The following is a 26379-nucleotide window of genomic DNA, read 5'->3' as shown; positions in this document are numbered from 1 at the left end:
TGCATACTTTAAGTAATTTCTCCTTGAAGACTGTAAAGGGAATTTAGTTACATCCTGTATGAGGCGTGTTCGAAAATACCCACTACAAACTTCTAGGACTTGTAGAGGAGAGTTGTTGTTGTTGTTGTTGTCTTCAGTCCTGAGACTGGTTTGATGCAGCTCTCCATGCTACTCTATCCTGTGCAAGCTTCTTCATCTCCCAGTACCTACTGCAACCTACATCCTTCTGAATCTGCTTAGTGTATTCATCTCTTGGTCTCCCTCTACGATTTTTACCCTCCACGCTGCCCTCCAACGCCAAATTTGTAATCCCTTGATGCCTCAGAACATGTCCTATCAATCGGCCCCTTCTTCTTGTCAAGTTGTGCCACAAAATCTTCTCCCCAATTCTATTCAATACCTCCTCATTAGTTATGCGTTCTACCCATCTAATCTTCAGCATTCTTCTGTAGCACCACATTTCGAAAGTTTCTATTCTCTTCTTGTCTAAACTATTTATCGTATTTCTCTTCTTCAGAACCGCTTTTCTTGCCATTGCCAGTCTACATTTTATATCCTCTCTACTTCGACCATCATCAGTTATTTTGCTCCCCAAATAGCAAAACTCCTTTACTACTTTAAGTGTCTCATTTCCTAATCTAATTCCCTCAGCATCACCCGACTTAATTCGACTACATTCCATTACCCTCGTTTTGCTTTTGTTGATGTTCATCTTATATGGTCCTTTCAAGACACTGTCCATTCCGTTCAACTGCTCTTCCAAGTCCTTTGCTGTCTCAGACAGAATTACAATGTCATCGGCGAACCTCAAAGTTTTTATTTCTTCTCCATGTACTTATTTTTCTTTTGTTTCCTTCACTGCTTGCTCAATATACCGATTGAGTAACATCGGGGAGAGGCTACAACCCTGTTTCACTCCCTTCCCAACCGCTGCTTCCCTTTCATGCCCCTCGACTCTTATAACTGCCATCTGCTTTCTGTACAAATTGTAAATAGCCTTTCACTCCCTGTATTTTACCCCTGCCACCTTCAGAATTTGAAAGAGGGTATTCCAATCAACATTGTCAAAAGCTTTCTCTAAGTCTAAGAGCAATCGGTCACAGGGCCAAAAGTATGAGTGAACTAAATGTGAAATCTGTATTGTTTGGTGTCTTCTGTGCAGACATTGAGTTCTGTAGCAACGCCTGAGGAACTAGTGTTTGTTATGCATTTGGTGCGCCTCCACGAACACAGAAATGAAGTAGAAACCACACAGGAGGTTACCACTGTGTTTAGCACTATTCACGAAAATTCATACATGGTAGCAACAAATGTAAGCCACTTGTTATCACTGGTGACGAGTTCTCTACAAGCGGGAGGAACGGTGTTCTTAACTCATGTTTACTGAATGTGTGCAGAGCTGCCTTCAAGCTTTAAATCACGGCTTCAAATTGTCGTTCACGAATACCAATTGTTTGAAACATTTATATCTGGTCATTCGAAATGCGTTCCCAAGAAGCAAAAATTACAGAGAAGCTTTTAAACGGCTTCTGGAAATGACAACTTGCAATTCTGAGACATGTACTTGTGGTAAGCACTTGAAGGAAATTACACTACTGGCCATTAAAATTGCTACGCCACGAAGATGACGTGCTACAGACGCGAAATTTACGCGACAGGAAGAAGATGCTGGGATATGCAAATGATTAGCTTTCCAGAGCATTCACACAAGGTTGGCGCCGGTGGCGACACCTACAACGTTCTGACATGAGGAAAGTTTCCAACTCACACACAAACAGCAGTTGACCGGCGTTGTCTGGTGAAACGTTGTTGTGATGCCTCGTGTAAGGAGGAGAAATGCGTACCATCACGTTTCCTACTTTGATAAAGGTCGGATTGTAGCCTATCGCTATTGCAGTTTATCGTATCGCGACATTGCTCCTCGCGTCGGTCGAGATCCAGTGACTTTTAGCTCAATATAGAAGCGCCTGCGATGCTGTACTCAACGACGAACGTGGGTGCAGGAATGGCAAAAGGTCATTTTTTGGGATGAATCCAGGTTCTGTTTACAGCATCATGATGGTCGCATCCGTGTTTGGCGACATCACGGGAACGCACATTGGAAGCGTGTATTCGTCATCGCCATACTGGCGTATCACCCTGCGTGATGGTATGGGGTGGCATTGGTTACACGTCTCGGTCACCTCTTGTTCGCATTGACGGCACTTTGAACAGTGGGCGTTACATTTCAGATGTGTTACGACCCGTGGCTCTACCATTCATTCGATCCCTGCGAAACCCTACATTTCAGCAGGATAATGCACGACGGCATGTTGCAGGTCCTGTACGGGCCTTTCTGGATACAGAAAATGTTCGACAGCTGCCCTGGCCAGCACATTCTTCAGATCTCTCACCAACTGAAAACGTCTGGTCAGTGATGGCCGAGCAACTGGCTCGTCACAACACGCCAGTCACTAGTCTTGATGAACTTTGGTATCATGTTGAAGCTGCATGGGCAGTTGTACCCGTACACGCCAACCGAGCTCTGTTTGACTCAATGCCCTGGCGTATCGAGGCCGTTACTACGGCCAGAGGTGGTTGTTCTGGTTACTGATTTCTCAGATCTATGTACCCAAATTGCATGAAAATGTTATCAAGTGTCCGTTCTAGTATAATAAATTTGTCCAATGAATAACCGTTTATCATCTGCATAACTTCTTGATGTAGCAGTTTTAATGGCCAGTAGTGTACTTCAAAGATATGTCAAATTTTGGGAAATGTTTTCATAAACACTTATTTTAAATTAAGGATCTACTTCCTTGTAAACTACATTGGACAAAAGAAAATTTCAGTTTGAATTTAAATGCAAGTTTGTGTGTAGTGGTGTGACTTTGCCTCCGCTCTTTTCTGAGGTGCCTTTCTTTTTTATACCACATGCAACTGATCCGCTGGATGGCAGTAGTGTTTTTGCTGAAGAGAGTTTACAGGCTTTACACCGCCCAGGAACTGACAAGGGGAATAAAGGTACCTGCGTGAGATGTTCTGTATATGACGGTATACGCATCCTCGCCACAATTTCCTACTGGGAACGGCGCCACAACTGCTAGCACCAGCGTCCGTGCGTAGCTGGTGGTGGTGGTGGTGGTTAGTGTTTAACGTCCCGTCGACAACGAGGTCATTAGAGACGGAGCGCAAGCTCGGGTTAGGGAAGGATTGGGAAGGAAATCGGCCGTGCCCTTTCAAAGGGACCATCCCGGCATTTGCCTGAAACGATTTAGGGAAATCACGGAAAACCTAAATCAGGATGGCCGGAGACGGGATTGAACCGTCGTCCTTCCGAATGCGAGTCCAGTGTGCTAACCACTGCGCCACCTCGCTCGGTCGTGCGTAGCTCTCACAAGGGGAGGCCGCGACCTTTGGAACGCGGATCTACTGCAGGCTTCGTACACTCGTAGTACTCCATGAGGACAACAACATGTGTAGGCAGTAGCGCGTACTTCTCAAGCGTTACTCAGAGAATCGCAACATAATTTCAATCGTCAAATATATACAGCTGCGCGTGGTCATTTTAACCATGAAGAGGCTGCAGTCAAGTGGTGCCGGCATGGTAGCTCAGCGTGTTCGGTCACAGCGCTAGCTACCCTTTCTAATAAAAGAACTGAGCAAACGGATCAACGATGAACTTGAACAAGCATCATGGGACGTCCGCCCCGAACAAATACAACGAACAGTTACGAACAAAATGATATATACAAAAAAAAGCGTGTTCGGGCAGAGCGTTAGCTTCCCTTTCTAAGAAAAAAAAACTGAGCGAACGAGGCAACGAACAAACTGAACGGGTGTCATCGGACGTCCGCCCTGAACAAATTCGGCGAACAGTGTAAAACAAAAATTTTTTTTATTTAAAGACGCTATTAAAATACACTCGATACTGCATAACCAATTATCAGCGCCGATTATTAAGGAAATACTGACTTATGCATGGTTTGCTTCCCAACTATCGTCTGAAAGAGAGGTTTTTGAAAATGTAAACGAGGTTTGTTTTTCCACAGAAAACGTCAAAAGACCTCGCGTATGCGGAAACATGGCATTTATTCAATGGAGCTAGTGCCGTTTAACTTCATGTTTTCCATGTTTTTACGAAAAATACCATCCTGCAACTTGTACAATTAATCGTCGCTTTCGACATTACATCTTTCGAAAGCAGTCTGTGCCGGTCAAAACTTGGAGGTAACAAGTCGTTTCGGGCTCCTTCCAGGTATAAGGGATTTCTCAAATCACGGACAAGCATACATTTTTAGTATGACTATGCATTTGGTCGTTTACTAGTCGATAGTTATGAATATTAAATTATTTGTGATAATAAAAATTACTAGACTGCCAAATAACATTGTAAATTTAATAATACTTCATCCGATTACACGTACTTTCACCATTATAATAAAGAAAATGACAGTGTTGAAAATAAAAAAAAAAACTAACGAACGCAACTCGATCCAGCGATCCAGCGGCTTGAAGGCAAAATACTTAAAAAAAATTGCTATTTTGTCTAAAACTGACATGGTGAAACCGTGGCTGTGTACAATTAATGTAGGTTAATTCTTACAGAGAAGAAAACAGCAACCAGCCACTATTAATACTGCTATTTATTTAGGTAAATAGCGCCGTTACCGGTTTCGAACTGGAAAGTTCATCATCAGACGGCTGTTCACATGATTTTCAAGATACTCTTTACATTATCGTCCGTTTTCGATTTTTATTATTCCACTGTGGCAAAGTATTTTTGGTGTGTTGTTACCGTCGAAAATTCCGCGCAATTTTGTTGCGAAGTTGCGGGATTGCATTTTTCGCATATTCCTAAATATACCCAGCACTTACGTAACTTCTACAGCACCATATTGTGCAAAGCACCACACACGCACGCACGCACACACACACACACACACACACACACACACACACACACAAACACACACACACCAAAAAGAAATTGCCACATGTGAAGTTATCACAGAGATTACAAATATTGTTCTATATTATTCGTATATTTTGTTCAGGGCGGACGTCCAATGACACCCATTCAGTTTGTCGATGATCCGTTCACTCAGTTTTTTATTAGAAAGGGTAGCTAACGCTCTGACCGAACACGCTGAGCTACCGTGCCGGCTTTACTCGGCTGCCGCCGCTTCGTGGTTAAAATGGCGACGCACATATATATATATATATATATATATATATATATATATATATATATATATATATATATTCGACGACCGAAATTATGTTGCGATTTTCTGAGTTGTTGTTTGTTGTTGTGGTCTTCAGTCCTGAGACTGGTTTGATGCAGCTCTCCATGCTACTCTATCCTGTGCAAGCTTTTTCATCTCCCAGTACCTACTGCAGCCTACATCCTTCTGAATCTGCTTAGTGTATTCATCTCTTGGTCTCCCTCTACGATTTTTACCCTCCACGCTGCCCTCCAATACTAAATTGGTGATCCCTTGATGCCTCAGAACATGTCCTACCAACGGATCCCTTCTTCTGGTCAAGTTGTGCCACAAACTTCTCTTCTCCCCAATCCTACTCAATACTTCCTCATTAGTTATGTGATCTACCCATCTAATCTTCAGCATTCTTCTGTAGCACCACATTTCGAAAGCTTCTATTCTCTTCTTGTCCAAACTATTTATCGTCCATGTTTCACTTCCATACATGGCTACACTCCATACGAATACTTTCAGAAATGACTTCCTGACACTTAAATCAATACTGGATGTTAACAAATTTCTTTTCTTCAGAAACGCTTTCCTTGCCATTGCCAGCCTACATTTTATATCCTCTCTACTTCGACCATCATCAGTTATTTTGCTCCCCAAATAGCACAACTCCTTTACTACTTTAAGTGCCTCATTTCCTAATCTAATTCCCTCAGCATCACCCGACTTAATTAGACTACATTCCATTATCCTTGTTTTGCTTTTGTTGATGTTCATCTTATATCCTCCTTTCAAGACACTGTCCATTCCATTCAACTGCTCTTCCAAGTCCTTTGCTGTCTCTGAGGTTCGCCGATGACATTGTAATTCTGTCAAAGTTTTTATTTCTTCTCCATGAATTTTAATACCTACTCCGAATTTTTCTTTTGTTCCCTTTACTGCTTGCTCAATATACAGATTGAACAACATCGGGGAGAGGCTACAACCCTGTCTTACTCCCTTCCCAACCACTGCTTCCCGTTCATGTCCCTCGACTCTTATAACTGCCATCTGGTTTCTGTACAAATTGTAAATAGCCTTTCGCTCCCTGTAATTTACCCCTGCCACCTTTAGAATTTGAAAGAGAGTATTCCAGTCAACATTGTCAAAAGCTTTCTCTAAGTCTACAAATGCTAGAAACGTAGGTTTGCCTTTCCTTAATCTTTCTTCTAAGATAAGTCGTAAGGTCAGTATTGCCTCACGTGTTCCAGTGTTTCTACGGAATCCAAACTGATCTTCCCCGAGGTTGGCTTCTACTAGTTTTTCCATTCGTCTGTAAAGAATTCGTGTTAGTATTTTGCAGCTGTGACTTATTAAGCTGATAGTTCGGTAATTTTCACATCTGTCAACACCTGCTTTCTTTGGGATTGGAATTATTATATTCTTCTTGAAGTCTGAGGGTATTTCGCCTGTTTCATACATCTTGCTCACCAGATGGTAGAGTTTTGTCAGGACTGGCTCTCCCACGGCCGTCAGTAGTTCCAATGGAATATTGTCTACTCCGGGGGCCTTCTTTCGACTCAGGTCTTTCAGTGCTCTGTCAAACTCTTCGCGCAGTATCATATCTCCCATTTCATGTTCATCTACATCCTCTTCCATTTCCATAATATTGTCCTCAAGTACATCGCCCTTGTATAGACCCTCTATATACTCCTTCCACCTTTCTGCTTTCCCTTCTTTGCTTAGAACTGGGTTTCCATCTGAGCTCTTGATATTCATACAAGTCGTTCTCTTATCTCCAAAGGTCTCTTTAATTTTCCTGTAGGCGGTATCTATCTTACCCCTAGTGAGATAGGCCTCTACATCCTTACATTTGTCCTCTAGCCATCCCTGCTAAGCCATTTTGCACTTCCTGTCGATCTCATTTTTGAGACGTTTGTATTCCTTTTTGCCTGCTTCATTTACTGCATTTTTATATTTTCTCCTTTCATCAATTAAATTCAATATTTCTTCTGTTACCCAAGGATTTCTACTAGCCCTCGTCTTTTTACCTACTTGATCCTCTGCTGCCTTCGCTACTTCATCCCTCAAAGTTACCCATTCTTCTTCTACTGTATTTATTTCCCCCATTCCTGTCAATTGCTCCCTTATGCTCTCCCTGAATCTCTGTACAACCTCTGGTTCTTTTAGTTTATCCAGGTCCCATCTCCTTAAATTCCCACCTTTTTGCAGTTTCTTCAGTTTTAATCTACAGGTCATAACCAATAGACTGTGGTCAGAGTCCACATCTGCCCCTGGAAATGTCTTACAATTTAAAACCTGGTTCCTAAATCTCTGTCTTACCATTATATAATCTATCTGATACCTTTTAGTATCTCCAGGGTTCTTCCATGTATACAACCTTCTTTCTTGATTCTTAAACCAAGTGTTAGTTATGATTATGTTGTGCTCTGTGCAAAATTCGACCAGGCGGCTTCCTCTTTCATTTCTGTCCCCCAATCCATATTCACCTACTATGTTTCCTTCTCTCCCTTTTCCTACACTCGAAAATTTAATAGTCATGGGTGACTGGAATTCGTCTCCCTTCACAATCTGAATAATTTCTTTTATTTCATCATACATTTCTTCAATTTCTTCGTCATCTGCAGAGCTAGTTGGCATATAAACTTGTACTTCTGTAGTATGCGTGGGCTTCGTATCTATCTTGGCCACAATAATGCGTTCACTATGCTGTTTGTAGTAGCTTACCCGCATTCCTATTTTCCTATTCATTATTAAACCTACTCCTGCATTACCCCTATTTGATTTTGTGTTTATAACCCTGTAGTCACCTGACCAGAAGTCTTGTTCCTCCTGCCACCGAACTTCACTAATTCCCACTATATGTAACTTTAACCTATCCATTTCCCTTTTTAAATTTTCTAACCTACCTGCCCGATTAAGGGATCTGACATTCCACGCTCCGATCCGTAGAACGCCAGTTTTCTTTCTCCTGATAACGACATCCTCTTGAGTAGTCCCCGCCCGGAGATCCGAATGGGGGACTATTTTACCTCCGGAATATTTTACCCAACAGGACGCCATCATCATGTAATCATACAGTAAAGCTGCATGCCCCCGGGAAAAATTACGGCTGTAGTTTCCCCTTGCTTTCAGCCGTTCGCAGTACCAGCACAGCAAGGCCGTTTTGGTTATTGTTACAAGGCCAGATCAGTCAATCATCCAGACTGTTGCCCTTGCAACTACTGAAAAGGCTGCTGCCCCTCTTCAGGAACCACACGTTTGTCTGGCCTCTCAACAGATACCCCTCCGTTGTGGTTGCACCTACGGTACGGCTATCTGTATCGCTGAGGCACGCAAGCCTCCCCACCAACGGCAAGGTCCATGGTTCATGGGGGGGATTTTCTGAGTAACGCTTACGCTTGAGAAGTACGCGCTACTGCTTACACATTTTGTTGTCCTCATGGAGTATATTGTACGAAGTCTGCAGTAAATCCGCGTTCCAAAGGTCGCGGCCCCCCTTGTGAGTCTGTGACGCCACTATGCGGAGTCAGTGTTAGGCGGGCCTCCTGCGACCCACCATTTGCCAGGCAGTTCCCCTGCGGAACACAGACAGCTCTTATGGAGCGCTCCGCAAATTGCGCCCCCCCCCCCTCTCTCTCAGTCATTCCGTCTGTCTTCTGCGTGCCGCCGCCGCCCCCCCCCCCCCTCCCACTCACGAGAACACTGGGCGGGGGTGGGTGCCCGTGTCCCGTTTCACACGAGCGACTTTCCGCTCAACATCGACTACTACTTGTCCCTGGGAGTCGCATATTGGACAACACGTAAAGTGGAAAAAATCTTACAGAAGATGTGGTAAGACGGTTAGGTTCGGCTGCTTGCGCCATAAGAGTAATTTCCAACTGTCGGGATAAATGGGGTGTATTCAAAAAGCAGGTTACAGGTTTCTTGCTTGCCCAAATATTAGGTTGTGTGTAAGTTTGTAGCGTTATTGTTTTGCATTTTGGTATTCGGGTTGCTCCAAAAGAAAGCAGGTGTTGACAGATATGAAAATTACCGAACTATCAAATGGTTCAAATGGCTCTGAGCACTATGCGACTTAACATCTGAGGTCATCAGTCCCCTAGAACTTAGAACTACTTAACCTAACTAACCTAAGAATATCACACACATCCATGCCCGAGGCAGGATTCGAACCTGCGACCGTAGTGGTCTCGCGGTTCCAGACTGAAGCGCCTACAACCGCACGGCCACACGGGCCGGTCCGAACTAACAGTTTATAAGTCACAGCTGCAAAATACTCACGCGAATTCTTTACAGACGAATGGAAAAACTGGTAGAAGCCGACCTCGGGGAAGATCAGTTTGGATTCCGTAGAAATGTTGGTACACGTGAGGCAATACTGACCCTACGACTTATCTTAGAAGAAAGATTAAGGAAAGGCAAACCTATGTTTCTAGCATTCGTAGACGGTCGCAGGTTCGAATCCTGCCTCGGGCATGGATGTGTGTGATGTCCTTAGGTTAGTTAGGTTTAAGTAGTTCTAAAGGACTGATGACCTCAGAAGTTAAGTCCCATAGTGCTCAGAGCCATTTGAGCCATCCACAAGAGATAATGTAATGCATCTGGTGGAAGAGCAGCTGTGTGGTGTACTACGCACTGCTTCCCCGGAAAGTGGCCATCGCCGCTGACATTTACTGTCAACAGCCGAGAGATCCGAGAACGAGACCAGGAAGATTGCGTTAAGAGATGCTGCTCCACAGTAACGCCCGCCCGACAGAAAACACTATACAGGACGCGATTTCTACAGTTCGGAATCGAGAAGTTTCCCCAGCGTTGAAGGGGAATATATTATTGATGAGTAAAGTCTCTATTATGTGTATCTGTTGCGTTTACTAAACGTACAGAAAAACTCAACTTTCTTATGGAGCAACCTTCTAGTTTTTACTGAATGCTTCCCTTCACTTCATATTGATACAGATACGTGACACTATTTTCCAACACGGTCTCCTAAGTCTTTGCCAACACCAATCGGAACGTTCTACCAATCGGTCAGCACCGAGCTCTTCGGTCACGGAGCCATTCCACAACCACTGTGCGAATAGCGTGACCAGATACAGTTGTTTAAAAAGGAGGACAAACAGCTTCAAAACGGAGGACAAAGGAAGAAAAAAGAGGACACATCGAACGGGTCGTGATTTCCCTAAATCACTCCAGGCGAATGCCGGGATGGTTCCTCTGAAAGGGCACGGCCGACATCCTTCCCTAATCCGATGAGACCGATGAGCACGCTGTCTGGTCTCCTTCCCCAAACAACCAACCAATCGAACGGGTCAACTGCAGATAAGGATACCACCGTCAGCTTTGGGCAAGTCACGTGACTGCCGGGAATTACCAGTATAACTAGTCGTTAATTGTTACTGGTGGTCAGGTGGTGATTCCCAGAGGAATATTTTTCTTTATTTTAAATTAAAAAATTGGTTGTGGTGTCAGTGTGGTATCAATTGTTTTTATATATACGCGTAGTCTTAAGATTTAACAAAGACGGCTGCCTAAACGCCACTCCTGATTGGCTACTTACATGTGACTTGGCCAAAGCTGACGGGTGGTATTCTCATCTGCAGTACTCCCCATCAAACATACGTTCAATTTTAATAAATGAGTTTATTATTTATAGACATTACATACATACATTCCGTAACAATTATTGATACTTCTCGAGGGAACCAATTTTTTGCAGAAGTTTAGGCTTACTTAACAGATAATTGTAAGACGACACACACAAAGATTCTTTGAAATTATATTGGACCATCAAGGTTTAATCTATTCCACTCATCAGTCCACAATGTGGTAATTAGAGAAAATATTCTTTTGGAATTATGTCCTGAAATACTTAAAAAGTATTCAGCAACTCTGAGTGACACTCATCTGACTTACTTTCACAAAAAAAAAATCTTTGCCCGTTTTTTTACTACAAGATAAAGTCCTAAATTATGCATGAAATAAAACCGTGACAGTTAATGTGTCGAGTTATTTCTTACCTTTATTGGCCACTGAGTCGTACGTTCCAGCTCCACATATCTTACATTCCGCTTCAAATTCATTTCTCCCTTTTTTGAAAGCAGGATATTTGCAGGAAAGGCAATCAGAAAATGTACACTTTCGTTTAGGCGTAGCCAAATATTTTACGTAACTCAGTCGGTTAAAAATTACACTCACAAATCACACGTGCACCACAGGAAGCCAAGCGAAGATGCGAAACGAAAATTTTAAATAATCGATATTTGCATTCGCTTATAGGTCGAGCAACGATAACATCGACGATCCTGGTGCCACCTACTAACACCGCCTTGGTGCGTGTTTATCACGAAGGCTGTGCCAAGAGTTAAAGTATTTAAGAAAAGAGCAATAGAACGGGACGAGTTGTAGATTTAACTGTATTACGCTGAACTTTGCGAAAAAGCCGGACACTGTAAAAATCCGCCCGGACCCCGGACAAAGATCTAAAAAGGAGGACATGTCCGGATTAATCCGGACCTCTGGTCACCCTTTGTGCGAACGTCGTCACTGACAGAAAATCTGCGACTGCTGCCAATCGGCCGCCGATTGTTCGCACATTGTCGTCTGCAGCCGAATCGCTGGCACAGTTCCACCACGGCTGGAATCCGCGTGCTCTGCAGACGTTTTGCCCGCCAGAATCGCACTGCACCGGAGTACGCTTCCAGCTGTCGCGCGACTTCGCTCGTCCACCGGGGAGCACCTGCTGTTTCTTGTACCGCGGCAGAACTGTGTGTGCAGGAAAGCTGTAACCTCGACCCTTCTCCCCACAACGTGCCGCCACTCTCGTTGCACAGCGGTCTTACAATGGGACCGCGCCAACTCGTCATCGCCGATTTCGTCCGAATTTGTGGTATACGCAGAAATCGAGAGAAATGTCAGCTCCAAATGGCCAATTGCTGAGGGAAAGACAGCATTTTTGGCGTGGGTCGGGCGAAACGCGAGCCGTTACGTTAGTGCGGGCCCAGGCGGTGGCGGAACTGTGATCCCGAGATCGTGGGGACCGGTCCTTCTGCAGAATACTTGTTTATTTTTAATTTTTGCGTTACTTACACTGCGAATGAACCGAAAGAAGAGCGTGCAAGCGGACGAGCCCCGCAGCCTAACTAGTCACTGGCCTCCCCAGCGGCCGATTTTATCTCCGTGGAGAAACTATTGCTCGCATACGGCAGCCGAGGACTGCTCGCAGGTCAAAATGAAACAAACGGAATAGGAAGTCCTGTATGCATTAATTACAGTCCCTTCCTAAAGTGTTATTTCTAGAGTCCAACACTGCACACAGAGTCCCTCCGTGGAACTTGTTTCCAGTTCCAAATTTTCTTCTTTGTTTCTTCATGTGTTTTATGAATATACACTACTGGCCATTAAAATTGCTACACCACGAAGATGACGTGCTAAAGACGCGAAATTTAACCGACAGGAAGAAGATGCTGTGATATGAAAAAGATTAGCTTTTCAGAGCATTCACACAAGGCTGGCGCCGGTGGCGACACCTACAACGTGCTGACACGAGGAAAGTTTCCAACCGATTTCTCACACACAAGCAGCAATTGACCGGCGTTGCCTGGTGAAGCGTTGTTGTGATGCCTCGGGTAAGGAGGAGAAATGCGTACCATCACGTTTCCGACACTGGTAAAGGTCGAATTGTAGCCTATCGCCATTGCGGTTTATCGTATCGCGACATTGCTTTTCGCGTTGGTCGAGATCCAATGACTGTTAGCAGAATATGGAATCGGTGGGCTCAGGAGGGTAATGCGGAACGCCGTGCTGGATCCCAACGGCCCCGTATCACTAGCAGTGCACATGACAGGCATGTTATCCACACGGCTGTAACAGATCGTGCAGCCACGTCTCGATCCCTGCGTCAAGAGATGGGGACGTTTGCAAGACAACCACCATCTGCACGAACAGTTCGACGATGTTTGCAGCAGCATGGACTATCAGCTCGGAGACCACGGCTGCGGTTACCCTTGACGCCGCATCACAGACAGGAGCCCCTGCGACGGTGTACTCAACGACGAACCTGGCTGCACGAATAGGGGATGAATCCAGGTCCTGTTTACAGCATCATGATGGTCGCATCCGTGTTTGGCGACATCGCTCTGAACGCACATTGGAATCGTGTATTCGTCATCGCCATACTGGCGTATCACCCGACGTGATGGTATGAGGTGCCATTGGTTACGTCTCGATCGCCTCTTGTTCGCATTGACTGCACTTTGAACAGGGGACGTCACATTTCAGATGTGTTACGACCCGTGGCTCTATCCTTAATTCGATCCCTGCGAAACCCTACATTCCAGCAGGATAATGCACGACCGCATGTTGCAGGTCCTGTACGGGCCTTTTTGGATACAGAAAATGTTCGGCTGCTGCCCTGGCCAGCACATTCTCCAGATCTCTCACCAAATGAAAACGTCTGGTCAATGGTGGCCGAGCAACTGGCTCGTCATACACTCCAGTCTCTCCTCTTGATGAACTGTGGTATCGTGTTGAAGCTGCATGGGCAGCTGTACCTGTACACGCCATCCAAGCTCTGTTCGACTCAATGCCCAGGCGTATCAAGGCCGTTATTAGGGCCAGGGGTTGTCGTTCTGGGTATTGATTTCTCAGGATCTATGCACCCAAAATGTGTTATAAATGTAATCACATGTCAGTTCTAGTGTAGTACATTTGTCCAATGAATACCCGTTTATCATCTGCATTTCTTCTTGGTGTAGCAATTTTAATGGCCAGTAGTGTAGTAATAAATAATGTAAATTAACAATCATTTCGGTTTATTTGCAACATAAGTAACGAAAAAATTAAAATTCGGAAGTGTTCACACAGGCACGTGATTCCGTGACCCTTCCGGCTGCAGCAGCTGCTCCTGCCACCTAAAGTGGCTGAGTCGAGCCCAACTTTTTTTGCCCTCCCCCTAAACTGTTGATCACCTGTGGCCCTCAGTTCTGTCACTCTCATATCTCGCCAAGCCCTGCATACACGATGAGTCTGGACCAAATCAGTGATGACGAGCAGGCGCAATCCCCTTGTTAACATTCAACAACATGTTTAACTTACTGTTTCATTGATTGATATCGGTCCCGTCAGATTACGGAAAGATGCGGAATGAAATCGGCTGTGCCCTTTCAAAGGAACCGTCCCGGCATTTTCCTGGCGCGATTTAGGGGAATCTCGAAAACCTAAATCAAAATGGCCGAAGGCAGGTTTAAACCGTTCTCCTTAAGAAAGCGAATCAAGTGTGCTGACCAGTACGCCACCTCGCTCGGTAACTTACGGTTTCGAGTTGCCTCGTCAAAGTCGGTAAGTTAACTTTGCATATTTTTGCTCACTGGTACGTTATGGTATATTACAGGGTCAATCAAAAAGGACTTTTACAATTCGTGGTGGTTATGGTCCGTCTGTGCAACTAATTGAAGTCCCATGTGCCATGCGCGTTTCCCTTCTTTTATCTGCGAAGCATCTTCAATCTTCAGTGGCCTGTAATACATGTTTCTCTTTATACATACAATAAACGTATTGTTACAATCTACCACAGGGCTTCCAAACATTTTCAGCTGGCGGACCCTTACTTCAGTCGAAAATCCATGGCGGACCCCTAGTCAGTCAAGAGCACAGTAACTTTAAATTTCAGAGCGAAAGCCATGGGAACTGAAAGCTTCTTAGTGCAAGTGTCATGTTCGCAATGACCCCCCCCCCCCTCCCCACCCGAAAGTATCAATAGTCTTTGGTTTAGAGATGAATGAAAACAACTTGAAGGTCAAAAATCGAGTCATGAAGTAGGCAGTGCACTGACAAAGCAAGTTTAACATTTAACGATGCCAGGGGCCGCATACGTGCCAGCTAGCGCTGTGATTGGTGGAGAAAGCTCGTTCTGCGCATGCGCATAAGGTTTCAGCGCGTCTAGCGCCGTGGCCTGGCTCACAAACGGCCCCCGTGTTGACAGATGTGAAAATTACCGAACTATCAGCTTAATAAGTCACAGCTGCAAAATACTAACACGAATTCTTTACAGACGAATGGAAAAACTAGTAGAAGCCAACCTCGGGGAAGATCAGTTTGGATTCCGTAGAAACACTGGAACACGTGAGGCAATACTGACCTTACGACTTATCTTAGAAGAAAGATTAAGGAAAGGCAAACCTACGTTTCTAGCATTTGTAGACTTAGAGAAAGCTTTTGACAATGTTGACTGGAATACTCTCTTTCAAATTCTAAAGGTGGCAGGGGTAAAATACAGGGAGCGAAAGGCTATTTACAATTTGTACAGAAACCAGATGGCAGTTATAAGAGTCGAGGGACATGAAAGGGAAGCAGTGGTTGGGAAGGGAGTAAGACAGGGTTGTAGCCTCTCCCCGATGTTGTTCAATCTGTATATTGAGCAAGCAGTAAAGGAAACAAAAGAAAAATTTGGAGTAGGTATTAAAATTCATGGAACAGAAATAAAAACTTTGAGGTTCGCCGATGACATTGTAATTCTGTCAGAGACAGCAAAGGACTTGGAAGAGCAGTTGAATGGAATGGACAGTGTCTTGAAAGGAGGATATAAGATGAACATCAACAAAAGCAAAACAAGGATAATGGAATGTAGTCTAATTAAGTCGGGTGATGCTGAGGGAATTAGATTAGGAAATGAGGCACTTAAAGTAGTAAAGGAGTTTTGCTATTTGGGGAGCAAAATAACTGATGATGGTCGAAGTAGAGAGGATATAAAATGTAGGCTGGCAATGACAAGGAAAGCGTTTCTGAAGAAAAGAAATTTGTTAACATCCAGTATTGATTTAAGTGTCAGGAAGTCATTTCTGAAAGTATTCGTATGGAGTGTAGCCATGTATGGAAGTGAAACATGGACGATAACTAGTTTGGACAAGAAGAGAATAGAAGCTTTCGAAATGTGGTGCTACAGAAGAATGCTGAAGATTAGATGGGTAGATCACATAACTAATGAGGAAGTATTGAACAGGATTGGGGAGAAGAGAAGTTTGTGGCACAACTTGACCAGAAGAAGGGATCGGTTGGTAGGACATGTTCTGAGGCATCAAGGGATCACCAATTTAGTATTGGAGGGGAGCGTGGAGGGTAAAAATCGTAGAGGGAGACCAAGAGATGAATACACTAAGCAGATTCAGAAGGATGTAGGTTGCAGTAGGTACTGGGAGATGAAAAAGCTTGCACAGGATAGAGTAGCATGGAGAGCTGCATCAAACCAGTCTCAGGACTGAAGACCACAACAACAACAACAATTGTTGCGAAACAGTCGATCAGAGAAGCCGCGTTCTCCGGCACTAAACTGTGTATGCGGTCTCACTTAGGAACCGCAAAGGCTGCTTAGGAATACGACATGAAGTAAAAAAAGTACACGTTCTTCGCACGAAAAAAGTGATGAATTTGATTTTCACATTTTTATTCAATAAATTTACTCATTATTTTACACGATTGGGTGAAAGGTGGCCGCGGACCCCCTAGAAAGAGCCGGTGGACCCCTAAGGGGTCCGCAGACCACACGTTGGGAAGCCCTGATCTACCACATAATAAGTTTATTGTATGTATAAAAAGAAACATACATTACAGGCCACTGAAGATGCATCCCAAATAAAAGAAGAAAAATGCGTATGGCAATAAACAAACAGCCTTCAGTTTGTTTGCGTGGCCCTCCTCCGCTGGAAGTACAGAAATATTTGTTTTGTAAATGAAACCGCCTTTTCCTGCTGCCACTTAATTTATTTTTCCCAGACGCGTTTCGCCTTTTTCATGTTTAAAAGCATCATCAGTGCGCTCATTTGCTCTGATCTGTGTTTTCTCTCAACTGGTCTGGTGGTCGCACTACCACTTTTTACCGACATGTAGGCACAATTTTGAGTTTCGACATTTTTCACACTGTTCGCCATGTTTCAACCACTCGCTAACCGTGGTTAACAAGTAAGTCGGAAATAAAGTGGTAGTGCGACCTCCAGACCTGTTGAGAGGGAACACAAACCATCCCACTGAGGATGCTTTAGAATACGAAAAAGGCGAAACGCAACTGGGGAAAATAAATTAAGTGGCAGCAGGAAAAGGCAGTTCCATTTACAAAACAAGTATTTATGCCTTCAGTTAGTGTATTTATAGCAATGAAGGGAAAGACGGAAAACAGAAAAAAAATGAAGACTTTACAAATGTTGAATGGTATAGAATTTTATTGTGGTAACTTTCACAATCGGTAGACGTGTCGTTTTGTAGCAAACAACCTCACGTAGTGCATCAGTACCCCCTTCCGCCACCAGGAGCGCCAACGCATTGCACAATTAAAGTGGCTTCTTTCACTGGTGTGGAGCATGCTCTCGGAGTGTTCTGGTTTCGTGAAACAAAGTGTGCAACAACTGTCCAGCGTCAATTTCGCACTGAATACGCTAAACAACCTCTAAGCAGACTTGGGCATACAATTTCGTCGAATCCACGTTGACGTAGCACATACACTAGTCTCTCGCTAATCCGGCCTCTCAGTAACCTGGCGCACATCCAAAAACACGGGCACGGTGAATTATCGTGCGCAACAATGCTTTATATACTGTATTTGAAATTGTAGCTTTCCTTACAGTTCGAAATGTCTTCTAAAAGGAAACACGTTATGCTAGACCTCAAGCAAAAACTAGAAATTTTAGACAAGTTAAATCGAGGTTCTTCGCAGAAAGCCATTGCTGCTGAGTTCAATGTTGGACGAGCAACTATTCGTGACATCAAAAAGAAAGAAGATGTTATTCGACAGTACTCGACACAAATCGATAGTGAGTTGGGAAATCGGAAGGTTATGCAAAAGAGTGAGCATGAAGAACTGGATGTTGCTAGCTGTTTATAGACTGTTCGTACAACAATGCAGTAAAGGAATTCCAGTCAGTGGCCTGATTATAAAGGAAAGAGCAGCTGCATTTAACAAACGACTTGACGGTAGTAGCCGGCCAGAGTGGCCGAGCGGTTCTAGGCGCTTCAGTCTGGAACCGCGCGACCGCTACGGTCGCAGGTTCGAATCGTACCTCGGGCATGGATGTGTGTGATGTCCTTCAGTGAGCGATGGTTGGCTGTCAAACTGGAAAAAACGACACAGCATTCGGCAGCTAACAGTCACCGTGGAAATTCGCTCAGCTAATGATAAGGATGTTGATTAGTTTGTAAATTCAAATAGCTCTGAGCACTATGGGACTTAACATCTGAGGTCATCAGTCCCCTAGCACTTAGAACTACTTAAACCTATCTAACCTAAGGACATCACACACATCCATGCCCGAGGCAGGATTCGAACCTACGACCGTAGCGTTTGCACAGTTCCAGACCGAAGCATCTAGAACCGCTCGGCCATTAAGGCAAGATACAGAAGATAATAGAGGAACAAGATTTAACTGCTGATGAAATAGGACTCTTTTACAAGATACTTCATTCAAAAACGTTACCTGCCAATAAGGAGAGGAAACCCGTGGTTACGAGCAACAGAAACAGTGTGTAACATTAATGGTGTGTTGTAATGCAAATGGGAGTCATAAACTACCGCTTATGGTGATTGGAAAATGTCAACATCCACGTTGTTTTCAACACACTGACATAAATACTCTACCAGTGCAGTATAGCGCTCAGAAGAAAGCGTGGATGGACAGACAAATATTCTCTTGGTAGTTCCATGAAACTTTTGTACCAGCAGTGAGAAAAGAGCTAAAGAGGGAAAAGCTTCCACTGAAAGCTATCCTTATAATTGACAATGCTCCCAGTCGTCCTTCAGTCCGATGGTATGGCGTGTAAGGGTGAGAAACGCCATCCTCACCTGCTGTAAATTGACGAGACTCTGGTGACCGAGTGACTCCCGGGATAAGGAGTCGCCCTCTTCCATGCCAACGTCCTCCTTGCAGGGCGGATGAGCGGTTAGAGATTAGGGCATTAAGACATCCTATGTTCTTGGGTTGAGAAATCATCCCTAAAGGCGGAAGATCCAAAGATGGGCAACGACAAAGGACACCAAGGGTAGGCAATTCACCTATGAGAAAGCAGCTGTGATCACAGACTGGGTGGCTCAGAACCGTGTCCGATGTACAAGCACTCTTTCTCCCACCCGATGTGACAGCCTAATTCAGCCCACGGACCAGAGACCAGGGAATTTTGGAATTAATTAAACGTCATTATCGAAATTCACTTCTCGTCTCCTTGATGAACGAAAGTGAAAACGACTCTATTGAGACTATGCTGAAGGCGTGGAAAGCGATTAACATACTTGATATAGTTTTCCAAGCAGCCAAAGCATGGGATAAAGAGGAGAGCGCTACCATAATGCAGAGCTGGAGAAAATTGTGGCCATCCGTTGATGCAGAGTTAGATCCAGTAGTGAGTGACAGCGATGAGCCAGTCAATTCGGAATTATCAGTTACTTTGTACATTGACATGTTCTACAACCTTCCAGGAGGAGAAGAAATTGATGATGAAGATGCTACTAAGTGACTGAATGAGGAAAATTGTAATATGGACCAAACTTTAACAGATGAAGAAATAATCAAAAGTATGGAAGAAAGTAATGATGAAAGTAATGAAGAAGAGGACACAGGAGGAGAGAGCATGAAGATTTCTCGCATTGCTGGTGCTGAGCTGCCGAGGTCTTCCTGGAGTACATTATGCAACAAGCACCACCGATGTAATGCTTGTAAAGCGGTTGCGTGATAAAGCATGCCACCGTTGCGTATCGTAATCGCGACAGTTAAAAATTAGGGACATGTTTCGTAGTGAGTGACACGACTGTATAATTACGTACAGTATACACTCGAGGACTAAGTTTTCACTGAAAATTAATGTATTTTTGGATTTAAAGCATATCCTCTATGTACAGTATACTATATCCCCTATGTTTTCAAAATAAATAAGAAACAAATAAATGAATAAAATAAATTTCAGACACTTCCGGTAATCCGGCACCCATACGTGCCAGGAATGGTGGGATTAGCGAGAGTCTAGTGTATTACATCCGATTTTTTGCAATGAGTGTGGAAAGAAATTTATTACTGGTGTGGGTGACGCATCTCAAATGGCGAGGTTATTTGCTACTAAATGACACCTCTACCGATTCTGTAAGTTACGTCAATACATTCCTATATAATTCCAGAGTTGTAATGTCCTTTTCGACTCACCCTGCATTCTGCAGTAACTCCTCACTCAGCCCAAAAGCGTTCATTTCTCAAAAGAAAGTAATCAGAAATATGTGTGGGTCTCACACACGTACATCTTGCAGGTATCTCTTGAAGCAGTTACGAAGATTAATTACGTCCACCTCCGTAGCTGAGTAGCGAGTGGGGCTGACTGTCATAGGCCGCCGCGGTTCAAAAATGGTTCAAATGGCTCTGAGCACTATGGGACTTAACATCTGAGGTCATCAGTCCCCTAGAACTTAGAACTACTTAAACCTAACTAACCTAAGGACATCACACACACCCATGCCCGAGGCAGGATTCGAACTTGCGACCGTAGCGGTCGCTCGGTACCAGACTGTAGCGCCTAGAAAGGCTCGGCCACTCCGGCCGGCCTGCGCTCAGAAGAAAACGTGGATGGACAGACAAACATTCTCTTGTTGGTTCCATGAAACGTTTGTACCAGCAGTGAGAAAAGAGGTAATTCCAAAATTCCCTGGTCTCTGGTCCGTGGGCTGAATTAGGCTGTCACATCGGGTGGGAGAAAGAGTGCTTGTACATCAGACACGGTTCTGAGCCACCCAGTCTGTGATCACAGCTGCTTTCTCATAGGTGAATTGCCTACCCTTGGTGTCCTTTGTCGTTGCCCATCTTTGGATCTTCCGCCTTTAGGGACGATTTCTCAACCCAAGAACATAGGATGTCTTAATGCCCTTATCTCTAACCGCTCATCCGCCCTGCAAGGAGGACGTTGGCATGGAAGAGGGCGACTCCTTATCCCGGGAGTCACTCGGTCACCAGAGTCTCGTCAATTTACAGCAGGTGAGGATGGCGTTTCTCACCCTTACACGCCATACCATCGGACTGAAGGACGACTGGGAGCATTGTCAATTATAAGGATAGCTTTCAGTGGAAGCTTTTCCCTCTTTAGCTCTTTTCTCACTGCTGGTACAAAAGTTTCATGGAACCACCAAGAGAATATTTGTCTGTCCATCCACGCTTTCTTCTGAGCGCAGGCCGGCCGGAGTGGCCGAGTGGTTCTAGACGCTACAGTCTGGAACCGCGGGACCGCTGCGGTGGCAGGTTCGAATCCTGCCTCGGGCATGGATGTGTGTGATGTCCTTAGGTTAGATAGGTTTAAGTAGTTCTAAGTTTTAGGGGGCTGAAGACCTCAGAAGTTAAGTCCCATAGTGCTCAGAGCCACTTGACTGTCATACGGGGGACCAGGGCCCGATTTCCGGTAATACCTGGGCGGTTTCCCCCCGGTGGGGGGACTGGAACGGAGGGTGTTACACCTCGCAATTCCGACTGGGGAGGTAGTCGAGTCTGTAGCAGCGGCTCCGGAGTCACGAAAGGCGACGAGGGCCGGGGGAGCGGTGTGCTCACCAGACGCCCTGCACGCCGCGTCTGATGGCACGGCGCACGGTCGGGCCAGAGTGACCAGTCAGGGCCAGAAAGCGGAACTTGGGCTTATATTACGCACAGCCTCACAGCCACTGTAGAGACAGGCACGGAGAGTTGCATTAGACCAGTCTTTGGACTTAAGGGGAGTAGGGCGTCAAACGGGACGACTTGGAGCAGGAGAGGCACCACAGGACATTTTAATTTCCACTGACTATACTTTTACAAATAAATTCACAAAACTTTGTCAACACGACCAGGAAGCATTCAGGATTCATACTCGTAGCAGTGAAAGTTCAAAAACATAAAAAATACGTTTTTTTACATGTGAAACTTCATCTTTTTTTACTTACTATTGACTGCATTTGTTGCTATAGGTACCCTTTCCGTCATAAGTAAGAGAGATTTTTGAACGAATTTTGCACAGCATACAAACCACGCTTACAGATGTATGAAACTCTAGAATTTATTCAATTTATGAAAAAATGAATGAGTTGTTACATTTTAAACTTCGTGTTTGGAAAAAAACTTAAATTTTATAGCTAGTTTTTAATAGATTTGGAAAATTCTAGTGTTTTGAATTAAGTAGTTTGTGTTTAATGAGCATACCAAGTTTGAAAGCACTAGGATATTTATTTTGGATGTTACATGTACCTAAGTACAGAAATTTGTGTATTGCGGAAAATGGTCGTTAAAGTTTCTGCTTGTATTTGGCATTCTTTTAGAACTGTCCAGTATCATAAGCAGGTTCTTTTCCATTTTCTAAATAAGTTTCCTTCCTTTTCACACTCTTATGATGCACTCTTCCTGATTTTATTACCTCCAAAAATGATTTATCTGCTTTCACTACCCGCTCTCTGTCTATGGCATACAAAGCTTTGGCCTTCATTCCCATTTTCTTCAAATGTTTAAATGTGTGTGAAAACTGCTAAGGTCAGCAGTCCCTAAGCTAACACACTGCTTAACCTAAATTATCCTAAGGACAAACACACACACCCATGCCCGAGGGAGGACTCGAACCTCCCATTTTCTCTAAAACATATTTCCTGCTTTGCACACCATCATTGAAACATGAAACTGCATTATAAACACCAATGGCAAGTGCATTTCTTCCCACAAAAATAGTTTTTGGCAATCTTTTCCCATACACATTTGTTAGAACTTTCATTTGGGTTTTGGGTACCGCCACAAAGACATTTCTCCAGAGAAAGTATCGATATCAATAGTCTTTTCTTTCACGTATGACAATCTCTGGCGCAAATATAAACAATCGAATTCTACAGAGCGAAATACACTTACGTATGACATAAGAATGGTGTGCAAAGGGGTGTGGCGCTGCATCTCGGTACCAAATAATGTGCCTTATAATCTCGCACATATACAGGGTGATTATAATTAAAGTTAAACTTTCAAAACGCTTTAGAAATAACACCACTGTCAGAATGACGTCAAATTGCAACGGAATATTATCGGAGAAGGGGGAAAAAGTATGGCATAAGAAAATGAACAGTGGTGAAGTTGGTGTGAACACGCCGGGTACACGGCTTTTCCTCCTCTCGGGTCTGCGACGTTCGCCATAAATAAATCAAAGCAGGATCGCGATCTGCTAGTACAGCTGCATTACAAGAATCATGATCAATTTGCTGCCCACGTCGCTCTGCATAAGTCAAGGCATTGAAGGGTTTGAAAGAAGGCGTTGATCGGATGACTGCCGTGGGTCTGGAGAAAATGATTCTGAAATTCGAAAAGACGGCTTCTTTTGGTGTGGAACCTGGTAGAGGGAGGAAACGAATTGATTCGACGTCAGTGGAAGCAGTGGCCACAGCAGTGCAGGAGAAGGCGAGTGTGCAAACGTGTAGTGCACAGAGAATTGCCCGAACATGGGACATACCCGTGAGCACGATGCTTAAAATCCTACGAAACATCCTTCTTTGCTATCCATTCAAAATTACCCATGAGCACGAGCTGCTTCCTGTTGACTTGTCAATAAGGGAGACTTTTGCTTTTGAATTTCTTGCTCGCATGGAAGTGGACAACGATCGGCGTGGAAGATTTTGAGGACAGACGAAGCCCTCTCCCTTCTGACAGGATTTGTCAATACACAGAATTGTCCAATAGGGGCAACGAGAAATCCAACACGCACATCAATCATCCTGTGAAGGTCACTGTGTGATGTGGGTTTACGGCATCATTTATCACAGGGCGATATTTTATCGAAGAGACAGGTGCTTCCGGTCCTGTTACCTGTGCCGTCACTGGTAAGAACTACGACTGTCTTGTGCGCAACCACGTCATTCCAGCTCTCCAACAGCGTGGATGTGATCATTTTTATGCAAGATGGCGCACTTCCGCAGATCGCAAATCTAGTTAAGCGGCTGCTGAAGCGCCATTTCTGAAAAGCTAGAATTATCGGCCGCCATTTCCCTACAGCCTGGCCGCCCCGATCACCTGGTCTTAATCCGTGTGACTTCTGGCTGTGGGGGCTGTCTGACAGATGTTGTGCTCACTGTTCCGACTGCAAACTTACCAGCTGTACTGAAGGCACGCATTGCGCAACACATTCTGAACGTGACCCAGGAAACATGCTGTTTCTCGACTTCAACTTGTTGCAGAAAACTGTAGGCAGCAAATTGAATATGTTTTGCGCCAGTCACACGGAAACTAATAATCCGATTTGATTTTGATTGATGCGTTTTATGCGGTTTTTGGCCTCAGAACAGCTAAAAACCGATTTTTCTCATCCGATGTGATTTGTTCCCATAGGAACTTACCACAAATTTCCAAATTTCTATAAATACGAAAGGAAATCCCCCGACTGAATGGTGACTCATCATCAACCAGCCCAAACCGCCAAACTTTGGAGGTGTTGATCTTATACGGAAGACATCGTTTAAGAAGGGATTTTTCGGAATTCCACCCATGTGGGGGCGAAATAGGGGATGGAACGCTTCCTGACAACATATCGCTATTAACGCAATTTTGAAGCTAGAACTACGAAAATTGGTAGGCCTATTTGGTTTCTCGGCCAGAAAAAAAAAAGATGATGTTTCAACATTTTTCGAAATTCAACTCCCAAAAGGGTGAAATAGTGGGTGAATTTTTTAAAAAAACTAAATAATTAAAGAACTGGTAAAACATTTTAAAGCTACGTCTATGAAACTGTATTTAGCTTTTTGGTTGGAGATAAAAAAAAATACTTGTTTCAGCAATTTTAGAGATTCAACTCCTAAGTTTGGAAATGGGGGAAGAAAGTTTCTATGAAAATATTTCGTTACATCAAAACATTTTTAAAGCCAAATCTAGGAAAATTGGTATTTCATTTAGCTATTAGAAATTTGTGTTAGGAGATGTCATTTTCCAAGAGTATGTTAAAACAACGCAGGATTAACAAAAACCTCCTACTCCAGCTATCCGAATCGCTTTTTGTAGTGTTTAAATGGCAAAAGAAAGCCATACGGTGCATAGCAGGGCTTAAACCATACAAATCACGAAGAGATTATTTTAAGAAACTAAATATAATTACAGTGTCTGGCCTGTATATTCACAACTCCCTCGTCTTCGTTAATGAGAATTTGAGTAAATTTGACTTAAGGAGGGCATTTCATGACCATAACATAAGTGGACATACAATTGATTTGCCATGTGTTAGGCTTGCAAAGACACACAACAGGTACAAAAATCTTGGTCCTGTCCGCTTCAACAAATTACCTAAAAATGCCTACACAGCGCCAGTAAATAAGGTGGATCAAAAGTAAATTAATTTACGCTGCTCAAGAGTTCCTCGAGTATGTGAAAAATTACCCACTTTCCTTATAAGAAAGAATAAATTAACTGCAAACTGTACATATGTTAAAATTTTTGGATGTGAGGTCCGCGTTACGCAAAACACCGTTTTTCTCAGTACTCAAACATGTTTCGGCACCATCAGTGGGTTTTCGTTTTTATTTATTCTGCAATGTGAACATTTTTGGTAAATGATTATAAAATTATGTGTATTTCTAGTTCAAACAACAGATCGTTTCTTTTTTTGTAAATACCTTTACATTTGGTGTGTATGAATTTTATGTACCACTTTTGTGTTAATTGCTACAGGTTGCTTGTCATCTGCAACCAAACGATGTTAATGGGGAAAGTTTTTTGCTGGGAGTTAACCTATCTTTTAGAATGTAATTTAGTTTTTCGCGCCTATTTTCGTATTTACTTACGTTTTCATGTGGCATGCACTTGCATTCTCCGCATCACGCTGAGATGTTGTCATGCATACGTAACTATTACAAGTATTTTCCACAAATAACGTAGTAAAACACTTTTTCACTACACCAGAACACAGTGTGATTGTGGTTTGTTGTGTGTCTCAGCCCAGAGCGTGTTCATTTGTTTACCAGAGAGTTCGGCGCCAAATTTGAATTTTGTTTGCATTTTGTGTGTGTGTAGACTTTATCTGTTGTGCAGTTTTTATTTGTAAAGTTCCTTTAATGTGTTAAATAGTGTGCCATTGGAGAGTGTAGTGTATCCGTTTAAGACCTTATTTCCTTCTGCTATTGCCTTCTGTGTATTAAGTTTTCCTCAATAGTCAGTTTGCTGTATAGGCTGTGGCTGGGTTTTTAGTATTC

The 26379-nt window shown here is 43.7% G+C and overlaps 1 protein-coding gene across 3 annotated transcripts in view; it reads right to left on the bottom strand.

Annotated features, from left to right (window-relative positions):
• Positions 1 to 26079, bottom strand: part of LOC124615385 — a 251077-nt gene extending 224998 nt beyond the window's left edge. For all 3 annotated transcript variants that reach the window (XM_047143209.1, XM_047143210.1, XM_047143211.1), the window contains exon 1: positions 25972 to 26079. In XM_047143209.1, the coding sequence (XP_046999165.1) occupies positions 25972 to 25986 (15 nt within the window). In that variant the 5' untranslated portion in view covers positions 25987 to 26079. The remainder of the gene's footprint in view (positions 1 to 25971) is intronic.
• Between the last annotated feature and the right edge of the window lie 300 nt (positions 26080 to 26379).

Source organism: Schistocerca americana, chromosome 5 (genome assembly GCF_021461395.2).
Source record: "Schistocerca americana isolate TAMUIC-IGC-003095 chromosome 5, iqSchAmer2.1, whole genome shotgun sequence".
NCBI lineage: Eukaryota > Metazoa > Arthropoda > Insecta > Orthoptera > Acrididae > Schistocerca > Schistocerca americana.
This window is presented reverse-complemented; position numbering and strand designations above follow the sequence as displayed.